General features: G+C 35.2%; 1 protein-coding gene across 2 annotated transcripts in view; it reads right to left on the bottom strand.

Annotated features, from left to right (window-relative positions):
- Nucleotides 1-20,355, bottom strand: part of DNAJC1 (DnaJ heat shock protein family (Hsp40) member C1) — a 107,648-nt gene that overhangs the window by 42,944 nt on the left and 44,349 nt on the right. For both annotated transcript variants that reach the window (XM_064704137.1, XM_064704136.1), the window contains exons 4-7: nucleotides 19,851-20,016; nucleotides 18,881-18,978; nucleotides 17,730-17,823; nucleotides 8,258-8,348 (exon numbers count right to left, since the gene is read on the bottom strand). In XM_064704137.1, the coding sequence (XP_064560207.1) occupies nucleotides 8,258-8,348; nucleotides 17,730-17,823; nucleotides 18,881-18,978; nucleotides 19,851-20,016 (449 nt within the window). The remainder of the gene's footprint in view (nucleotides 1-8,257; nucleotides 8,349-17,729; nucleotides 17,824-18,880; nucleotides 18,979-19,850; nucleotides 20,017-20,355) is intronic.

The following is a 20,355-nucleotide window of genomic DNA, read 5'->3' as shown; positions in this document are numbered from 1 at the left end:
CTTTTCTCATAAAGAATCTTTAACTTTACCTGTCAAATTTCAATAAATGAAATATTAAGTTAAAATTAGGATTTTTTTAAGCAGCCTTCTGTAGGGATGTGTAGAAAATATAATGAAATGACAGATACTCCTCAAAATTAAGTGAAAATCCAAAAGTGTAAAGTAAAGACAACACAGGTACATTTTTTTGTTTATTTCAAAAGGTAAATTTTATAATCAAATCACATATATTAAATATTATCTCATTTTAATCCAATATATTCTCATTTTACTTAACAGCTTCTAGAATCTGTTAAGATTTGTATGGATAAGTAACAATAGCTTTACCATCTCTTCATTGCAAACACTGATACCAGCAAAAATACTCCAAGAAGTTAACTTCAATGACAATTTTCACCACCTTATTTCAATCCCTCAAACTAATCAAGCACACTCTATGTGTTCACTTGTAATTACTCAGCAGTGGAGACATCCCATGCCAGCTGGCTTTTCCTGAATCTTGCACCCCATCACCTATTGCTTATTAATTTTCGCCATCAAAATATGCAAATAGTTAAAGTCTGAATGCTTCTAATCAACATTTAAAAATGAAGAGCATAGCTTGGAATAGGTCATCTACACCCTAGCTGTAGTTTTGGAAGTAATTCTGTAACTACTTCCAGAGAACACTGTGCTCCACTTTAAAATGAGGTATCAAAGACAGTATCTAGGCTTTCTTCAGGCAGTTAAGTGACAGAGGAAGACCTAACATAGATAAGACACCCTGCTGTTTGCTGACTATCAAAGGAACGAGAAATCCCACCTAGAGAAGATGGCTGTACAACCTCAAACAAGCACTCAGCCAGAATTAAAAAAACCTTATCTCTACTGCCTTCCATGCATATACAAAAAGATGAAGGAGTTCAGCATATCTCTTGATACCACAATGGCTGTCATATTGAATTAAAAAAATAAATAAATAAAATTAAAGTCAAAGCACCTTTGACATAGGGCTCCCAATAACCTATCAAGACAGTTTCACCTCAGAATTTTCAAAACCACTTTTTAGAACAGGAAGAACATAAAAGCAGTTTAATGGTAATATCTTAAAGTATTTTACACAGAGGAATTTCAGAAGTTATGTTTAGTGGCATGAAGCCTCAAATTAAGGCAGCCAAGCCCTGGCGCTCTTTCAGGTGAATATTGAGAAAGCAAAACAAACCACTGGAACTATTTCAGCCAAACAACAGAAGTCCACAGGAGATACTCAGAAAGAAAACCTCCCTTCTTCATGTTATCGTTTCACTATCAGCAATCCAGTTGGCAGCCTAAAAGACACTTCCGACCTGACCAGGCACTTTGCCCTGAAGAGAATATGGATCAGGTTTTCCAAATACTGATGATGCCTAGACAGCTGAATGCTGGATCTGCTGAGGCCTGACAGCCAGCCAGGAAGTTGGTGCAGCTGCCCACCACCAGGACCTAAAGTAAGGATGTGTTTGATGGTGCTGACAGCAGTGACAACTGCAGCTGTGATTCAGAGTTTTGAAACACAAGTGTCCCCTTAATATTTAGTATCATTTTCTAATGCTGCTGGTTTTAGGCCATCTACTATAACAGAACAGGCTTTAAAAAGACATTTTTCTCCTCCAGTCTCAAATATTGTTTTAATATTGTTACACACAAACCTAATCAAAATGCAGGAGAAACATGCAGTAAAGATTTCCTAGATTCCTCTCAGTTCTGTGACAGTGAGCTCAGTATCTGCTGGAGACCCAGTCAGACCACAGTGGGCACCCATATCCAGCAAATCTTCACTATAACCAGAGTTACTGGCACTCATGCAACCAAACACAGGGGAGACAAAACAATCTTGGTAAAACAGAGTCTGACTTCAACAGGGTAAATTAAAAACTTACTCTCATTACTATTTTCTGGGAAGATAATGTACTTTAATTGCCAAATTAAAGTGTATTAACTTTTTTAGTCTATTAAACAGAATTTAAAAAACAAATGGAATCTGGTTTTTGTGCACATGGAATCCAAGATCATAAATACAATGGAAATTGTTTGATATCTACCAGTCCAATGTCAACTGATCAGTATTTTACATGACTCATAACTTTTACAGAGTTCTAGTCTTTTTCACCAGAAGGGATTTTGTTTTATAATTTCCTGAATTCATACTGCAAAAATCTAATTTTCTACAAGTATTTTCCACCTACTAAGAACTATCAAGTTCTTTATCAGAAGAATAAAATCGAATGTGTAGTTAAAAACTTAAGAGTTAAAAAAAGAGATATCCAGTTACACCTGTGTTTGAACAGCATATAAACAGACCTATCACTGGGATCCCCAGACATTACAGATAACAATTAGTTAACTCCCCTAAAGTACAAAATTTTATGTTTCTAAAGGCCTCCAATGCTATTCTTCTACTGGCTCTACATTTTACTAGTTTATGGTGCTATGATCAGAGTTTTGAAGTCTAATGAATCACTTGCACATAATCAGACACTTCCTCATTAGTTCTTCCACCTTGTTACTACATCAATTTTATCACTGGCAGAATTAATAGTATCCAGCTAATGGTTATTTAAGATACATCATGCATTAAGATACTGTCAGATAAGGAATCTGCTAGACTTTATGGATCAAGTGCCATGTAATAAAACAGTGATGCTTTTTCCGTAACAAGTATCAGAGGTCTTGCATTTTGAAGTTTTCAGAAAAAATTATATTGATTTTACACATTAGCTGATCTTAAAATAAAGAACTCAGAGAATTTTTCCATCAAAAAAAAGCAACTGCTTCACAAAGGAAGAAATAAAACCAAAACTAAGCACTGAACTTCTGCAAAGAAATTTTGACACATCAAGTTGTAGCTCTCTGTAAGGCTTCTAAGCTTTAAGCATGAGAAAGAATTCACAGAAAATACAGTCAAAAAAAGGCAGTGATATCTTGAAAATCAAAGGGACAAACTGCCTGATATCTCATGCATTAGTAAGCAAGAAATACGACCACACAAAAAGGTAGACAGCAAACATCTTTTGGGCAAATCAGTAAGATACTGCACTGAGATCTCTGTTTTTCAACACAGTTCACTTACCTATGCAACTACGAAAGACAACCAAAGCATTTGTAGCATTAAAATTTGTTGAAAACATGACAAGAGAAAAATTCACTTACACATACAGTAACACAGTCAGACAAAACACAAAGAACCCAGAAGTCTGGCAAAAAAATTGTACTAAGGTTTTGACAGTATATTGAGAAAATGGAGCAAATTATGTTCAATATCAATGCAAATACAGGGCAAACACACATATGCTTAAAAAAAGGTACACATTTCTACACTCAAAGTCAATGGGATTATATGAACATATCAAGAATTATAGACAGATATGTACACCTTCTGTACTGAGACATACAAGCTCGTTTATTTTTGAGCAAACTGACTGAAGACATGCTCAGGGATGAATGCATCCTCAGCTACAAAAGACTTCCCACAAGCTACAGCATTTGATGACTTACATCTTTTTTTCTGAAGATCTACCCTTCCCAAAACTTTTTTTCCCCCAAAACATAAAAGGGTTAGAAACAAGGCTCCAATATTTGAGCATTAATTTGCCTTCCAACAAACATATAATGAAGCATGCATGCCTCTCTCAAATGGACCTCATGCACTGTATTTTTGCAGAATATTTTCCATAAAGTCTAAAGCAAGTTTTGTGGGGAGAGGTATCACACAAGCCTAGTTGAAACAACTGGGAGAAATACACAAGCTTAAAAGTTCAAAATTCTTTCAGCAGGCCTGCCAAAACAATCAGTGAAATGGATGATACATAGTTTGCCATAATTAGGCTTCAGAGGTAACAATTAAGTGATCAGAACATTCACACCCACACCAACCAAAAAAGCGTGCATTGCATAAATTAATTTTCTCTGAACCTGCCTGTCAGCAAATCATTACTCAGCAGCCATGTCAACACTGCATTTTGGCAGAGATTAATACTAAACACAATTATCCAATATATTTATCAATTCTTTGGAAGGAGAGTAACCTTCAGCAGATACTACAAATTTATTCCAAATGGATCACAGTGAAGAGGAAAGCACAAGAAGTAGTGGACTGGCTGGTAGTCTGGGACCAGTCAAATCAAAAGTGCTTTTGAAAATTGCACACTTGAGGGCCTTATGCCACATCTGTACTTAGAAGGGACTTTGGGCAAGGAACCTTTGATATCAGGGCTTGCACTTATGATGGACAAGCAACCTGAAATGAGCAATCAAAGCAATAGGAAATAACATAACCTGTGATTCTGTAATAATCACAGAAGAAACATGATTTCATAATCAGAAAATAACAAACCCAGGGTCCAATACTTCTAGATACAGTGCAAAACTTGATCAAGTACAGAAGATCCACAGAAATCAAGGGATCCAGAAAGGCTTTATGTTAAGAAAACCTGCACATAAATAAACATTTTTTTAGGCACAGACAAGGTAGCAATGAACAACTGAAAGCCCAATCTGGAGATATTCATACTGAAATTAGGATATAACTATACAATAGCAAAATTAATTATCTGAACAAATCATGAAGAACAAAAGGCATCTCAAGGTTTACTGATCAGTGCTGTATCTTGAGTAACAAGGAAGTGCAATGCTGAAGTGCACCATTGGTACAAGTCCAGTAAGACAAGTCAGGAGAATCAGTATTTTCCACTGATTTTCACCTGTAAGAGTCTGAAATAAACCCATTGTACTAAATGACCTAATGATGTTTCCTATCCCTAGGTTTCATGAAACAATATACAAAGCTATGCAAGCAGCATGCTGTATTCCAAGCTGTCAGAAAAGGGTGACCAACCAAGCCTAACCAAACCTAATCAAATGCATTAAAGGTTTCATTACAGCTCTGGATGTTTGGTGGCAGGCACTTGGATAAGAGTGCTGTAAGACTCTGTGGAGAGACTAACACATCATAAAAGCCTGACACAGGAAGGCAGCTCATCAAGCAGCCACAGGACTTGTCATTTCGTACTTGAGTTAAAGCTTGAAAGATGGGGGTAAGAAAAAAGCAGAAAACCCCACATACCATTCAACATGGTTTATAACTAGAAACAAATCAGTTTCCTAACATAGATTGTTCCAGATGCCTTGTACATCATGGCAAGAATTCTGGGTTTACAAAGCAAATATATTTCCTAACTGGGATGCCAGTGAAGAGTTCACCTGCAATACTTAGCAGGCACCCTTTTTTAAAAAAGACATATTTTAAGAATAAATTTAAGTTTTCCTGCTGAATGTCAGGGAAAACAAACTCAGAAGAATGAGAAGTACGAGAACTGCCAAGGCTAAGTATAAAGAAAGAAAGATAGATGTGTTTCCCCTCAAATGGACATAATTGAAAGAAGAACTCCATGCAAAAACAGCTTGAGAGCTGCTAGAATTTGTCCTGATAACTACTCAAACCTTGCAATTTAAATTTAAAAACTGAGTGATCTATCCAGATTTTATGCCTATGTCATCTCAGTTAATAATGCTATTCAGTGCAGCTAACACCTACTGTACTTTGCATCCCATGACTATGAGGAACAGGGCTATCCATTGGGAGAGAACCACTCCCTGATGCAGGGATCACACACGTGACACCACAGAAGAGGGAAAAGTTGGAAGAAAGTTTATTAATTAAAGGACTTCCATTTAAAAATAAAACTTTGTGTTCTTCCATTTAAATGTGAAAAATGCATCAGAAAATGTAATGCAAACAATTTCTATTTTTGTGTCTAAAATATACAGATCCCTGTAATTCCTACAAAACCCTATTTCCTGGAAATATTTTTGTATGGTAAAGTTGCTATATTTTATTAAGATAGTAATGACAGTTTTGGATGGATTGAGAAGTGATAAGAAACACCACAAAAGTGCAAGAAAAATAAATCAAAAGTGCATAATATTAACTTACCAAGAAATTATTTTTTCACACTCCTTCCCAAAAATAGAACTTTAATGACATCTCAACACTGTCCTCTCTGTCCTGTTCAGCAAACTACATTTTTCTCCTTCAGTACCTTACTCTGGTTTCAGTTCAAGCTGCCTACAGAATACTGCACAGTTTCAGCAGGAAAGCAGACAGACAAGGGGGCAAACCAGCATTCAGGGCATGAAAAAAACAAGCACTGTAAAACAGCTATTGCTAATCAGCATGAGATATATGTTTACTCAATTAAATAAACAGAACCTTTATTATGACCTCGCATCCCAGAGATAGTGTCTAAAATTAAGAAGAATGAGGGCAAACAAAATGCACATTTGGTGATTTATAACCTTTCTATGCTAATTGTGATATGACAATGCAGAGCAACATAATGAAATAAGCAAATTTAGCAGATGCTTTGCATGCAAGCTTCAGTTAAAAACGATGAAATTTTTTTTTGCCTACAGTAACATGGATGGATCTTGTTTCTCTCTTGGGAGTCTTACTTATTATAAAAAAAGGTAACTGACAGCTCATTCTGCTGCCCAGCTATAGCACTGCTATGGCTGACCAAATAATTCCATGCCAAATCTCAAACTCTGCTGATTACAGGTGGTGATTCTCAATCCTGCCTGCTCCCTGTCAGCAAGCCTACAGGGGAGGGCAGGATGCCAGTGACACCAGTGAGGCCTGGCCCCTGCTCACACCAGTGACACTGGGTCACCTGGCAGACATGGCAGTCACACCAGTGACACTGGGTCACCTGGCATACATGGCAGTCACACCCACCAGTGACACTGGGCCACCTGGCAGACATGGCAGTCACACCCACCAGTGACACTGGGTCACCTGGCAGACATGGCAGTCACGCTGTGGGGCACCCAGCAGCATGACAGGGGACAGGGTGGTGCTTCTAGGAGAGGTCAGGGGTGATTTGGAAGGCCAAACTTGTGCCTCTCAGGGATGGGCACTGCTAATGGAGGTAAGAATTAAAAAAGTGACTCTCTCAACACACCTGGCAGCAGGGAAACACTTAAAACTTCACATGTGGCCTTTCAGTGACACACAGGAACGTGCACGACATGATGTTAATAACATTACACCTTCATTTGCACTTTTGTTTTCAAGAACTAGTCCTTTTAAAACTCACAGTAGTTCACAGGTTTCAATGAGGAATGCATGCCAGCCATTTTGAACAATGGTAATACATTATTATCTGACAATTTAACAAGTTTTTAATAACCGGAGTCAAGACCCTTTTCAAGGACCCATTTTGTGGTAGGTATCTCAAACATAATGGCAGGCCTTCCTAACAAGCATTATATGCACTATTTTGCTAGATTTGGCCTGGGTCCATGATGCTCACTGAGATGCTGAATGTTATCCATTTTCCCGAAATAGATTCAGCTGCTGATAAGTTGGGAATTATTGCTGGAACTGGATCTCTTCACTGATTTTACAAAATTTAGCTACTTTGTAAATATAAATAATGCAACTGTATTTTAAGTACCTAAAGGCTGATTCTTACTCCAAGCTACTAAATTATCACAAAGCACTCAATGCACTTGTCAGAATAAAGGAACTTAAAAGCATGCACTTAAGTACAGTAAATAAAGCAAACATGCACATACAAACACAGACAAAAAACTGTTAAAACGGTCTTCAGAAGAGGGTAGGTTTAATCATTGTGAAAAGCAAATAACTGAAAGAAGAAAAGTAAAAGCCACCTATAATTATTCTGAATGCTTCATTAAACGAAATGTTAATTGCCTTCTCTGGTCTTTTATTTAATAAGAGTATAAAAACTTTAAATATTTACTTGAACAATAGCACAAATCCACCTCTGAAGTCTGCATCCATCCTTTTGGAAATTCAAATAACTGTCACTTTCCATCACAAAAATCAACTCAAAATGAACAAAAGAATTATTAAATACATTATTTAAAAAAAATTTACAAACAATGAGAATAGAAAAATGCTCAAAAACCCAAGAGGTCACTTCTGAAAATGTACAGTACATTTGCTATCTTCCCCTCCCATAAAGCAACATTTCTAGCAAGGTATGTTCTTCTTGCTATAATCTAACTGATCACCTGAGTTGTATGTTTCTACAGGAGCAAACCAGCAGCCTACTGCAAAATCAGCCACAAAATTAAAAGCTTATTTAATTTTAACAGCAGTAGAGAAATATATAAAGCATGTATTTTAGAAGATTAGAAAAGTGTTCATATACATCCAATGTAGAAGGTATATTGTATTACATCTTTGTTTATTAAGACAGTGGTAAAAACTCACTCTGAAGTGTTTCAAGTTCAGCCTTAGCCAGGGCATCTTCTTTCTCCTTCATTTTTGTTTCTTTATATTCTACATATAATTGTCTGGCATCCTTTAAGAAAACGTTGCAATGGCATTAGCATCCTTATACAAACAAGTAATTGCAATGGTTCTGTTTTAAGTTCTCACTTAACCTCACAGAAAAAAAAATAAGATATATTTGTTTCCTTGAGTTACAGCAATTTTCAGTCTAAAACATAGAATTTGGGTAATAAAGGCTCAAATGTAATAGCGTTGATATTATAGACTCTGATGCTCATTGACAACCTGAAAAGCAAAATGGTTGGAGAAACTACCTCAGCTTTGCAGAGAGCATGCACCCACATTGCTCAAATCAGCAATCTGGAAGTTCAAGGGAGAAAAAGATGTTTTTAATTAGAGTAGTGTGTGCAGGGACAAACCAAGGCAAGTGCTAGGCAGCAATCACCTTAATGTGAACTCATTAAGGTAACACTAACTGCATGTGCCAGCTTGTCTGTCCCCCTCCCCCTTCTTTTTTATAACAACTTCTACATTGCTATTAAAGTGTTGAAAATATACTTCTTTTTTTCCTCCAAGGATTAGATTCTAATCTGAAATCTATAAAGCAAATGTACACATAAAACTAGAAGTCCTGTCACACATACACCACAATAATGTACACCTTTCCAAAATCTGATGAGTTATTATAGATTTCTGTTGAAAGTTTTCCAATATGAACAACCAGATTGCTGAAAAGTTTCCTTACTGTCACCTGTTTAAGAGAGTTCTATACTCATTCAAAAACAAGAAATCCATAATAGAAAAGCTGAAATAGAGAAATTGTTATTTATCTTTATCAAACACGTTGAATGTCTATTGTATTACACAAATATTAATTATAGTATTAGATAGACCTAATCTTAGATCCTTTTACCCAAAAATAATTTTTGGTATTATTACACTAACAGTACCGCTTTTTACAGATAAAGGGCAACTTAAATTTGGATGCAGAATGTATTGTAAAATGGTAGTAAACATTTTTTATAATTTCAACTGTTTTTAAACAAAACCTGGTATCATCAACATGAAAAAGACTCCTTAAGAAATCTTGAAAAGAAAAATCTGAGCTTAAGCAGTCATTATCACTGACCCTAATGGTAGAAATCATCCCACTCTCCCTGCAAAGTTATTCTTTATGTTACACTTGCATCTACCCTTTCAAAGCTACTTGAAGGCGAGCATGTGACAGGAATCATGACCAAGCTCTGAGCAGAACTTTGTAGTGGTTTGGAGATCTCATTGATAAGGTCAGGATGCTTGAAGATCAACTCTGACAAATTCCCACAAAAGATCAGTAAAGTTCCACCTCCTTCCAAAACACCTCTTATTAATTTTTTTTTCTTTTTTTTTTTTTCCTGGGTAGAGGAAATAGCAAGTTTTGGGGGTTTTTTTGCCAGTTTTATGTAGGAAATCTCTGCACAAAAATAATTTTAAAGGTTTACATAACTTTTTGCTTGTGGAACATAACAGAAGAGACTGTTTCACATGCTAATACTTTTAGGATTGGGAAAAGGCAGGTTTTTTTTAAAGTAGACTTGTGGCTAAAAAAAGGTGTAGTTACAGCAGGACTAGCATTAACAGAGACATATTTGAATCACAAAATTAGTATCAGCACTGGTTCTCTTTTTGGTTTACCTGAAATAAGAATTCCCTACCACACTGAAAACTTTGCTCGTACTGTCAAGGTTTGGCCCACTCAAAAAGTTAAGAAACAGAAACAGCCATAAATGCAATAGTTCATTTCTGCTGAGTTTGAGACATTCGGGTTGCGTGGCATACACAGGACTCAGACTTATGGATATCCAAAAACCACTTTTGTTTAAGGCTATGATTTCAAAATGGCTACAATTAACTGGCATTTAAATTTAACCCATTTGACACTGAAAGCCAATATTTGATGCTAAATTCTGGTGTAAAATCCATTATTGCTTGTGGGATCTCCAGACAGCAGGCACTAGGGGGTAACTGTCAATCTCTCCAGCACGTCAATCACAGAACAATTGGAAATGTGGCTCAGATGAAAATGAGACACAATAGCTGAACAACAAAGAAAACTAGTCAGAAGCACGTAAATGAAATATGGTAGAATTGTTGCTTTATAGATATAGAATGGATTATCACTACAAATGGAGTAATATGCAGGTAACAAAGGCAGCATCAGTCTTTTTTCTTATCAGTAAGATTATTATGGCTGTGACCATAATAACAAAAAAAAGGGGAAAGTACACACTTTGAAGCATACACAAATGTATACATATAAAGAAAAGCAAAGGAAAAAAAAACCAAAAAGCTTAAATCAAAATGGATTTTGAAGATTTGAAAATCAAATCCATCCCATAAAAAATAAGAATGGCTCTACAGGTTGTAAACAATTAAAAGGCATAAAGACTGAATAAAGACTGTAATCACAGACACAAATTTTATGCGAATTAAACCTTATAGGTCAAAATGAAAAACCACTGGTAAAACATTTAACATAGGAAGTTCTTTGAAGAAAAGTTCTGCCTTCATGTGAATAAGCCCCTTTCAATTCATACTTCATTCGCTTTCAATGAGTCTAAACAGGAATATTAATTTTCAAGAATATTCAGTTTTGGTAGTATAAGTATTTCAAAATAGATTTATGCTCAGATTTTTTACTTTTTCGAAGAGATATATATAAGCAGTCATTTTGTCCCAATACAAGCATTTTAGGGCCCTAAAGACACTGACAATACAGATACAGTCTCTTCCAATCTAATATTCCTTCCCCATGATTCAGTAACAATTTTGTATCTCAAAACATCAACATTTTATACTTAATGTATACTTCACCTTCAAGACATAATACAGGTAAGGAAAGTAATAATTTTGTATTTCTGGGGTGGAGAGATACAGAGAAAAGAGAAACAAATACAAAGCTCTAACTAAAACTCCATCTCACCTAATCAGAAATATGTTCTCATTTGCAGGAGTTTAAGACATTTTCAAAAATCTCACCAAAACAAATACATTATTTCTTCTCATCACTAAAGCAGTATAACATGTAATTAGTTAAGCATAAAGAATAAAGAAGAGGGCTGATATATATGCTAGTTTATTATAAGTTCAAATATATACTTTCCAAAAAAGAACAGAATGAAAAAAGAATGTATTTGAAATGCAAAATTCTGCTATTTTTCTAAATTATATTTAAACTGTCACATATAGGAAAATCCTGTGATTACTGTCATATTTAATCACAAATAAGAATGAAGAATACTGAAAAATTCTTGAAAATATAGTTTCTCCCTTTATATCAGTATTATCTCATGTTATTAAATTGAGATTGCCCAAAGCTGAGCCTGAGTTATGCAGAAATACAGAAATCCCTGATACTGAACTTTGAAGGGTTTCTTTCATTTGTTTGTTTTAGGGTTTGAGGTCTTGGTTGGGGTTTTAGTTGTTTTTTTGTTTGTTGCTTTTAAATCAAGAGATACAGTGTTTATTCAAACTGTACTAATTCTATAAGTAAAAACTTCCATTCTGAGTAAGATTCAGTCATTTTGGTTTCTCCTTGATTTTTGGGGAGGGTGACGAGGCTTTGTTGGTTTGTTTGCTTTGTGGTTTTTGGGTTTTCCTTGTTTGGGTATTTTCCTCTCCAGTAAATATTAAGTTCTCCTGGCTTTCTGGTCTACCTCAAAAGAAACTGGAGAATAGGAAAAAGAAGCAAACAAGTTGAAAAAATTTGCTGTATGAGAATCTTAATTACAGATTTTGTGATAGAAATAGTTCACATTTTAGTTCTTTGGGTATGAGACTGATACAAACAAAATGCACACTTAACTGAAAAAAAAATTTCTCACAAGCATACTTAAAGTCAGTATAGTGAAATAATTTTCTTTGGACTAATTTTTATTACATAAAAAATACTTTAATGGAGCTATTGAACCAAATTTTTTTGTCTTTTTGAGCACTGTATTATTATAAGCAATTTGTATTGAAATAGAGAAAAAAAGAGTTAAAATAAATTTACTCCACCAGCCCTCCTTCAATTAAATATTTCTATGCAATAAAAATTCCAGCCATTACACCATTACACCAAAGCAAAAATACTCTTTGGATAGGATTCTGTACTAGTGATATTAATGTGTTATGGTAAGAAATAATGCTTTAAAAAGAGTTGAACATTATGATTTATACTTTTCTTTGGCATTTTTACCTTTTTGCCCAAAGGCAATCTAATAAACAAATAGCAATTGCATTACTTCCTCCTTTATAATCAAAAAATCCTGCTTTGCCTGCAGAATAATCGCAGGTGTGGGGAGGCTCCTCAGCTGTGTACAGCCGTGGGCAGTTGTGGCGCGGTTCCAGCCCTGCACCGTGTGACCAGCAGCTGGCTGTGCCACTGCAGCCTCTGCTGGGAACTCCTTGTGCCCAGTGGGGAGACAGAGGCAGCCAGAAGGGGAAACAGAGGTCAGTGCTGCAAGGCCTCTCTGGGACCCATTTCACACCCCATGAAGCCTCACACCACAGCAGACCAGCAGCAATAATTGAGAGCCAGTATTGCCTCCTACACACCAGCTCATCTGGTAGGACATGTGGACTTACAGTGATATAAAGAAGCTGCCACAGCACAGCAGGCAATTAAAATAAAATTTCTTCACTCTCTTACATTTATTTAAAACTTTTAGTATTTTTGCAGCACATTCTTCCTCCAGAGCCTCAAGCATTACCCTGTTAGACACAAATTATTTTTGCTCACTTGCATATATCCAGAATACTTGTTTCATCATCCACTCTCCTCTGACCTGCTTCTAAGCTTCTAATTGACCTCAGGGTCAAGAGCTTCATCCTTACTTTGGTTCTCCCAACAGCTGTGAAATAGCAAGAAACAGAGCAAATGGGCAATCACTCGTGCCACACATCCTGCAATTGCTCGCTCCCCACAAATTATACCAACATTGGTGCTCTACAGTAAATTGGAACATGTCAAAACCCTCAAAACCCTGTAAAGCTGGGAAATAGAGAGATATTTAACCTTACTGACTTGAATAATTCTTTTTTTTAAAGGCATATGTTATTAAAGGCAATAAATTTTGTTTTAATCTCACACAATTCCATATAAAGTCACATGTGAAGACAGAAACAACTCACAAATACATTTGCTGACCTAATCAAATCTTGCTTGGAAGCTAACTTGCCAAAGGAGATGCCCTGCTGGCAAAGCTTCTTGAGTTTAATGACACATTGCCAATCCGTTTAAGGCCAAAGCTGAACCATCTCTAAACAGGTGTTGAATTGTGATCATGTATTAAAAGAAAACCTGAGGAAAAAATGCCAAGAAATTAAACACCTCTGGGTCACTAGTTTGAATCTATTCCAGACTACTAAATCTGCTACAGTAATTACCATCTGGTAGTCTACATAAAAATAAATTACTGGCTTTTTTGTTTTAATTCACTTTGTGCTACACAAAGGTCTTTATAAACACAAGTTTCAATTGTAATTGAAAGCTTTGTTGATAATCTCACTAGGTTATAATATCCAGTGCAACTATGTACTGAGCTCAAACTGGCTTCTCACTACTGGTGAGCCCCCAGTTCTCCCACCAGCTCACAGTGAGGGTGTGTGCTCTACACCTACAGGATTACAATAGAAGAAGGAAATTTTATTTTCTTAACAAGAAACAATTTCTGTTGAAACAAATAAAAATGCTTTCTGTTCCATTACCCTCAGGACAACAGCAGCCTCACAATTCAGTCGGTGTAAAAATAAAGGACATTCACTGCTCAACTTCACCACATCAGTGTGGAGGTAAAGTCGACAGGACCACTAAGAAACATGCCTATCTTCTGTCTTCTGAAGGAAAAATTTTGTGAAGAATAATTAAAAACATTTTTCAAAAAGACCACTTTGCTTAAGTTATATGTCCAGACATCAAAAAAAACCCATCCTCTAGTCAGCTGCTTTTGGAATAAACTGCAATTTACTTAAGGCAGCTCTCCCTCAAAACATAAGTACACTTAACACAACTGTATTACATACACAATTTTAACTGAAATTCTTGCACATCACATGTAGCTGGTTTATTTCATTCTAAGAAGAAATTTCTGTTTCAACAAGCATTTTAATTGAGTTTTTAGGGGTTTTTGATCTCTTTTTTTTTTTTTAATACATTGTTTTTTTCCAGGTCGTTTTCATGAAAGCATTAGCTAAGATGGCCTTAGAAACAATTTTCATTTTTTTTCTTTTTTTTTTCTTATCCTACATTATAAGAATTAAACTTGGTAATAGGCAATGTAATTTACACTCCACTTAATGTTTCCTTCACAGAGCACATATTTGATTTATGATACATTTTATGTATTTTTCTCCCTTTGGTTCTTCAAACAAACTTTAAAATGCTGTTTTCACTCCTAAATGTAACAAACTCAGTGTGTGGATATAAAAATCTGTGTAGTTTCTCTCAAAATATAATTGTCAACAGTTTTTAAAACCTGCTCTTAGATTTTCCTAGTTTCTCTCATCCTCCCCTCACACATTTTTCTTCCAATTTCTTGACATAAAATGCAGGCTACAATAAAATGGCATAGGCCATCACAAGGGCATGCAAACAAAGCATTTTTCTTTAGTGAAGGCCCACCTTAATTATTTTAAGTGCCTTCTTCTGAAATCTGACATTTTGAAGGAGGAAGGGAAGTAGGAGCAAGACACTCAATTGGATAAATGAGAGCCAGGCATGAGCAGAAGCTCAGCAACCTGAATCCTCAGACACAGCTGTTGCAAGAAGAATATTCACATTAACTAATAGGGGGAGAGATGGATGCTAGGCAAAAAAAAAAAAAAAAATCAATACAAGAAGGGCTAAAAAGTTTTATTTGTTGCTGTTGTTGTTACGCTGTTATGTTTGATTAGTTTGGGGATTTTTTTAATAAAGTCTCCTCTGAGGAAGAACTTGTGTCTCTTACAGGCATGTGCTTCTGTTTTGTTAGTTTGAGGAAACAGTTCAGCTGTTTTACTGGCAGGGCTTTGAAAAACTCAGTGGCAGAGCAACATTGACCTAAAAGCATTGCTAACTTTTCCCCTTTTCTGTCCCAAACACGGTTCCCTTAAATATGGATGCATTTTCACAAGTTCACCTACAATTGGATTTGTTGCAACTGAATGACAGATTTTGAAAATTATTTGTTGGCTCTTAAATGATTGGAGAAATAATTTAGATTAAAACAATAAACAACTAAAATCTGTGGCATCCATCCTGATGCTAACCACTTGCAACATGACACGTAACACTACTTAGTATCTGTAGGATCCTTCATCTTTTGCCTTAGTGATTTTACTTTTATTAAAAGTATAAAGTACCCTGAAATCTCAAACCTGTGTATTACTGAAGAATAAAGCACTCAGATTTAAAACAGGACCTCTGTACCAGGGTATAATCTTACAAGTACAGATAACTTTTTGCTCCATGTTGGTCATTAAGGCAGATCTTGCCAAAATGTTAAATATACATCAAAATCAAAAAGAACCCAGAGGTCTCTCTGTAAAGGTGGTTACAACACACCAGATATCTTTTCAACTGTCATTTCAGAACACAGCTCCAGGCTGCTCTTATGCTCTTCAGAAAAGGTGATACTGCTTTAAGTATTGTTAACTAATTAATAAATAATAAGCCAGAATAATTTATTTCAGTCACCTGAAGTCCTGAATAGTTTCAACATTGAAGATTATTTATAGTTTGGTACATTTTAACTCATGTAACTAGTAGGCCACATTAAACAACAACAAAACAAACCCTGCAGTTCAGCAGTAGTATCATTTCTATATGGGCCATTTTACTCTAGAACCCCTGTCTCTTTCCTTGCTCTTTGCTTCAAAGCCTTCCTGCTCTGAATTCCTCCACAACACACTTTCCCTGCTACCAAACCCCTGCTTGATGGTCTCAAATATTCCAGGAGTTACTGGACAGCTTTTTTCCCTACTATTAATTCAATGGAATAGGAATCCAAACAAGGGCTAAGTCCAACAAAGCATGAAATATCATTTTGTTCTATTTATTTTCTGCCAATTCTGACAGGTAGAGGAGCTGCTTTTTGAACAAACCTGAAACCTACTATAGTGACATAACACTATTTTAATATAATAAAAATTATAAGAAGCCATAAAAAGTTCTAATTTTCAATTATTCACTAATCTTACTATAGTGTGTGATCTTTTAAAAATTTTGCAATTAAAGCAAAAGGAGAAGTACTATAATTATGAATAAAGTTTCGAAAATGCAGCAACAAAGTTTGCTGATCCTAATTATTTTCTATCTGACTCACCTTGATGAGCAATGAACATCAAAGCTTAATTTGGACACAACAGTTGATTAAGCATAATCAACTTGCATTACAAACTTGTAAAAATAAAGGTTTTTTTAATAAAACAGCCCCAAAGTTCCGATGAAAATTTTAAGAGACAGAGAGCGATTAACTTTGGCTCTGTTTGTAGGAAAAGTTAAAAGCTATAAAAATGGATGCTGGAAGACCAGGCATTATTGTATTTGTAACTTTTACAAGGGTTTAAATAAGAGTAGGAATTATAACCATAGTCTTTTTTAGCTTGAACAGAGACAAACCCCAAATACTGGATGCCATTTGTACTACTTATACTTTTAAAACAATACTCAATATTTCTGTAAATCAAAGAAAAATCCATCTCACATTGCCCGATCCTTATTACCAGTGACAAAGGTATTAAAAACAAAATACTGTATTTAAGGAAGATGCCAAGAAAGAGCAGGTGATATTAAAAAAGTTATTCTGGTAACTAATCTGACAATACTTCCATTGGTTGAATGCCAGCTAGACTTTACTGTTGATAGTATTTGATTAAAACACAGTAACTATGAGCAAGGCTGCCACATTGATGTTTCTAAATGACAACCATACCTTTATTTTACTTCAGCAATTTCAGGTATCAATTTGTATCATTATCCAATGAATTAAAGAAAGAAACTCCATTAAAAAAAGTAATTTCACTGTTATCCCAAATTTAAATGGCATATTAAAATTTGCTATGAATGTACAGCATTTGCTGATTTGAGATTAAAGTACTTTTGTTAACATCACTTAAACATTGGTATTCCTAATTAGATGGATATAAATCCATCTCCCCCTCAACCCTCTCCCATCATTTATTCTGTAGTTTTGCCTAACAGAAACTGCCTCCCTAGCTTGTTAAGCTTAATATGCATTTAAAATACATTCATATTTCCATGAACTTTTGATATCAAATTTGCCTCCAGAGTAATTTCTTTATATATATATATATACGTATATATATGTATATATATATGCTATGTGTTTGAGCCAAAAAATTAATTAAGAACAAGTGCTACACATCTGATTATGCATAATAACACCATCAAGAAAAACTAAGTAACACAATTTAACATCATTACTGTTACCTGGAATAACTGAGGTAAAGCTTTCACTGTGAGACAGAACCATATTCCCAGCTTGCATGGAAGTAAGTCATGCCACTGTGGTTTGTCCAGTACCCTGCAGTCAAATAAAATGGTAGGTTTTTCATTATTGCCACACAATCTGAAAGCCAGAACTTTCCCATTATCCTTTAAGCTCTCGTCAACTCCCATAAAATGTCTGACTACATAATAATAAAGATACATTTTAAATATTTAATTCAAAATATCTAACAGCTAACTTAGAATAATTTCTCTATTTTGATCTTCTAAAAGGACTTTTCTTCAAGAAAATAAATTCATAAGCCACATAATCACTTCAGTTTAAATAAAAAACCAAACCAAAAAACCACTCAAGCTTCAACCAAGTGTTCACGGGTGCTGACAACCAGATATGAAGACTGTAGCATAAACAAAACAATACATAAAAATTAATGTCATTTGCAGTTCACTGGAGCATTACTCACTGATGTCATCAAGAAAGACGACAGGCAGAATGGTCTCTGATCTCCATCCCTCATTGATCCAGTTCATGCCCCTGCTGTGTGAACTATTTAAACCCTTTATTTCTTTCTATGAATCAATAGAAGAAATAGTGGTATCTTTTGGAGTGTCCTGAAAGTCACTATTTCCTTATGTGTTCCTTGACAAACAATGTGTTAGAAGCTTTTACCAACACACTCATTTTTAAATTAATCAGATAAAAAGCATTTAATCAGACAAGCATTAAAACCCCATAAGAACTCCTTGCTTGGAAAGGAATAAATTGAAGCTCAAATAAATCGAAATTTGTTAACTGTAATCAAAGGCAAAAACCCTTAACGAGGCAAAAAGTTCTAAAATCTCCTAAATTCAACCTGTAAAAAGAATACCCTTTTTATAACACAGAAGCCTTTAATGCAGCCTTAATCTTTCAATGATTATTGATCTGCTGAATAAACACCATGTGTTTATTTACAAATCCAAACTTGAAAACACATCTACACTGGCACACTTTACATCAGCAATGGCTGTTACTACAAATACAGTTGTTTTTCTCACAGAGTATTTCAAAGATGCAAAAAGAAAATGAGAGAACGGAATCAGTAGCTGACAGAACGTTTTAAAATGCACAAAACAAGAGAGTTCTTTCCCACCTTTCATTTTTGTCTAGAGCAGCAAGTTTGGCTTCATCTGTACTCCTGCTGCCTGTTTTTTTCTTCTTTTCCCTCTTTTTTCTGCTAAGCAGTTCATCCTTGATGTAGAAAGAACTACGGTTACAGGTTATCATTAGCATGTAAACCACAAATGTTACTGGGACTCTTCTGTGAAGGGTAAACACTAGAGTAGCATTTATGCAAATATATCTGGGGTCCTACATGATTAAGTAAAATGATCTATCTTAACAATAACTGTTGCCATGGTATCCAGTCTTTAAACACACATGAAGTCCAGTTCTGTCACTCATGTGTATCTCCATAGCAATCAAAGTTTTCTAAGAGGAGAAAGCATTCAACTTGCCTCCTTTCTCATTCATCAACTTCAATAATGCAGTGGAAAATAAAAAAGTAAATAGATGCTAATGTATGAATATTTTTCAAGTTATGGTTAGTTTTTTTTCTTAGTCTACTAAGTGCAACAGACTTTTATATGACAAAAAATAAAACTATTAAAAAAAACGTGATTTATACTGCTTACCAATTCCCACCCAGTTAAAAAACCCCCAAAACAAAAAAGCATTTAGCTTAGAACAAAGGCAAATCAAATATGACTTTTAAACAAATAAAGCCTGTTTACTTTTAAACCTTAGATATTACTACAGTAGCATATGATTCTTCATCAACAAATTATAGTTTTTCTCTTCTTCCTACCAGATAAAAACCCAGGACCAGCTCTTGCAATTTATTACCAATTCTAGAAAAATTAAGTAGTTTTTAGACTACGATTTCTGAAATGCTGAATATTCCTCCTGTAATTATTATCATTTTAAATATAATATTTTTAAAATATGAAAAGTCCAAATTCAAACCAGGGGAAGTGGCAGAGGTATCTATCTATAAACGTGAACTTCTACAGGAAATTCAGTACTAATAATTGAAGCAAGTTTGATTTATTACCAATACTTACCAGCTGTTTTTCCAGGTAGATTGACCAAACCACAGCATAATGACCCACTGTGAGTATAATGAACAAGAGTAATGCCAGCTCAGCATTGCTCATTTTTCTCACCCGCCTGTAGTAGAACACAGGCTGTCGCCAATCTGGTAGTCCATTGATCAGAATATCATCATACCTACAGTAGCAAACATAACAGGCTTTCATGGAGAGCTAAAAATGAAATAAGCCAAACCATCCAATTATAAAACAAAAGATAATCCACAGAGTGCTTGAATAATACACACACAAAAGATCATTTAGTAAATATTTTTTTTTAGAGAGTAATGCCTTGTTTTGTCAGCAGATAGGCTTGCATGTGGAAACAAACAGGCTCCAAACACTGGGGCACGGGGAAAAAAAAAATTCAAATGTTCCTGTAACCCTTGCCCCCCTCCCCTCCCAAGTTCATTCACTTTTGAAGTAAGAGACTTCCAGAAATGTGTTCTACGTGCTCCGTAATCAGTGGGCAGGTCTC

The sequence above is a fragment of the Zonotrichia leucophrys genome, chromosome 2 (assembly GCF_028769735.1).
Source record: "Zonotrichia leucophrys gambelii isolate GWCS_2022_RI chromosome 2, RI_Zleu_2.0, whole genome shotgun sequence".
NCBI lineage: Eukaryota > Metazoa > Chordata > Aves > Passeriformes > Passerellidae > Zonotrichia > Zonotrichia leucophrys.
Note: the sequence above shows the minus strand (reverse complement) of the source record. Positions and strands in the feature narration are given on the sequence as shown.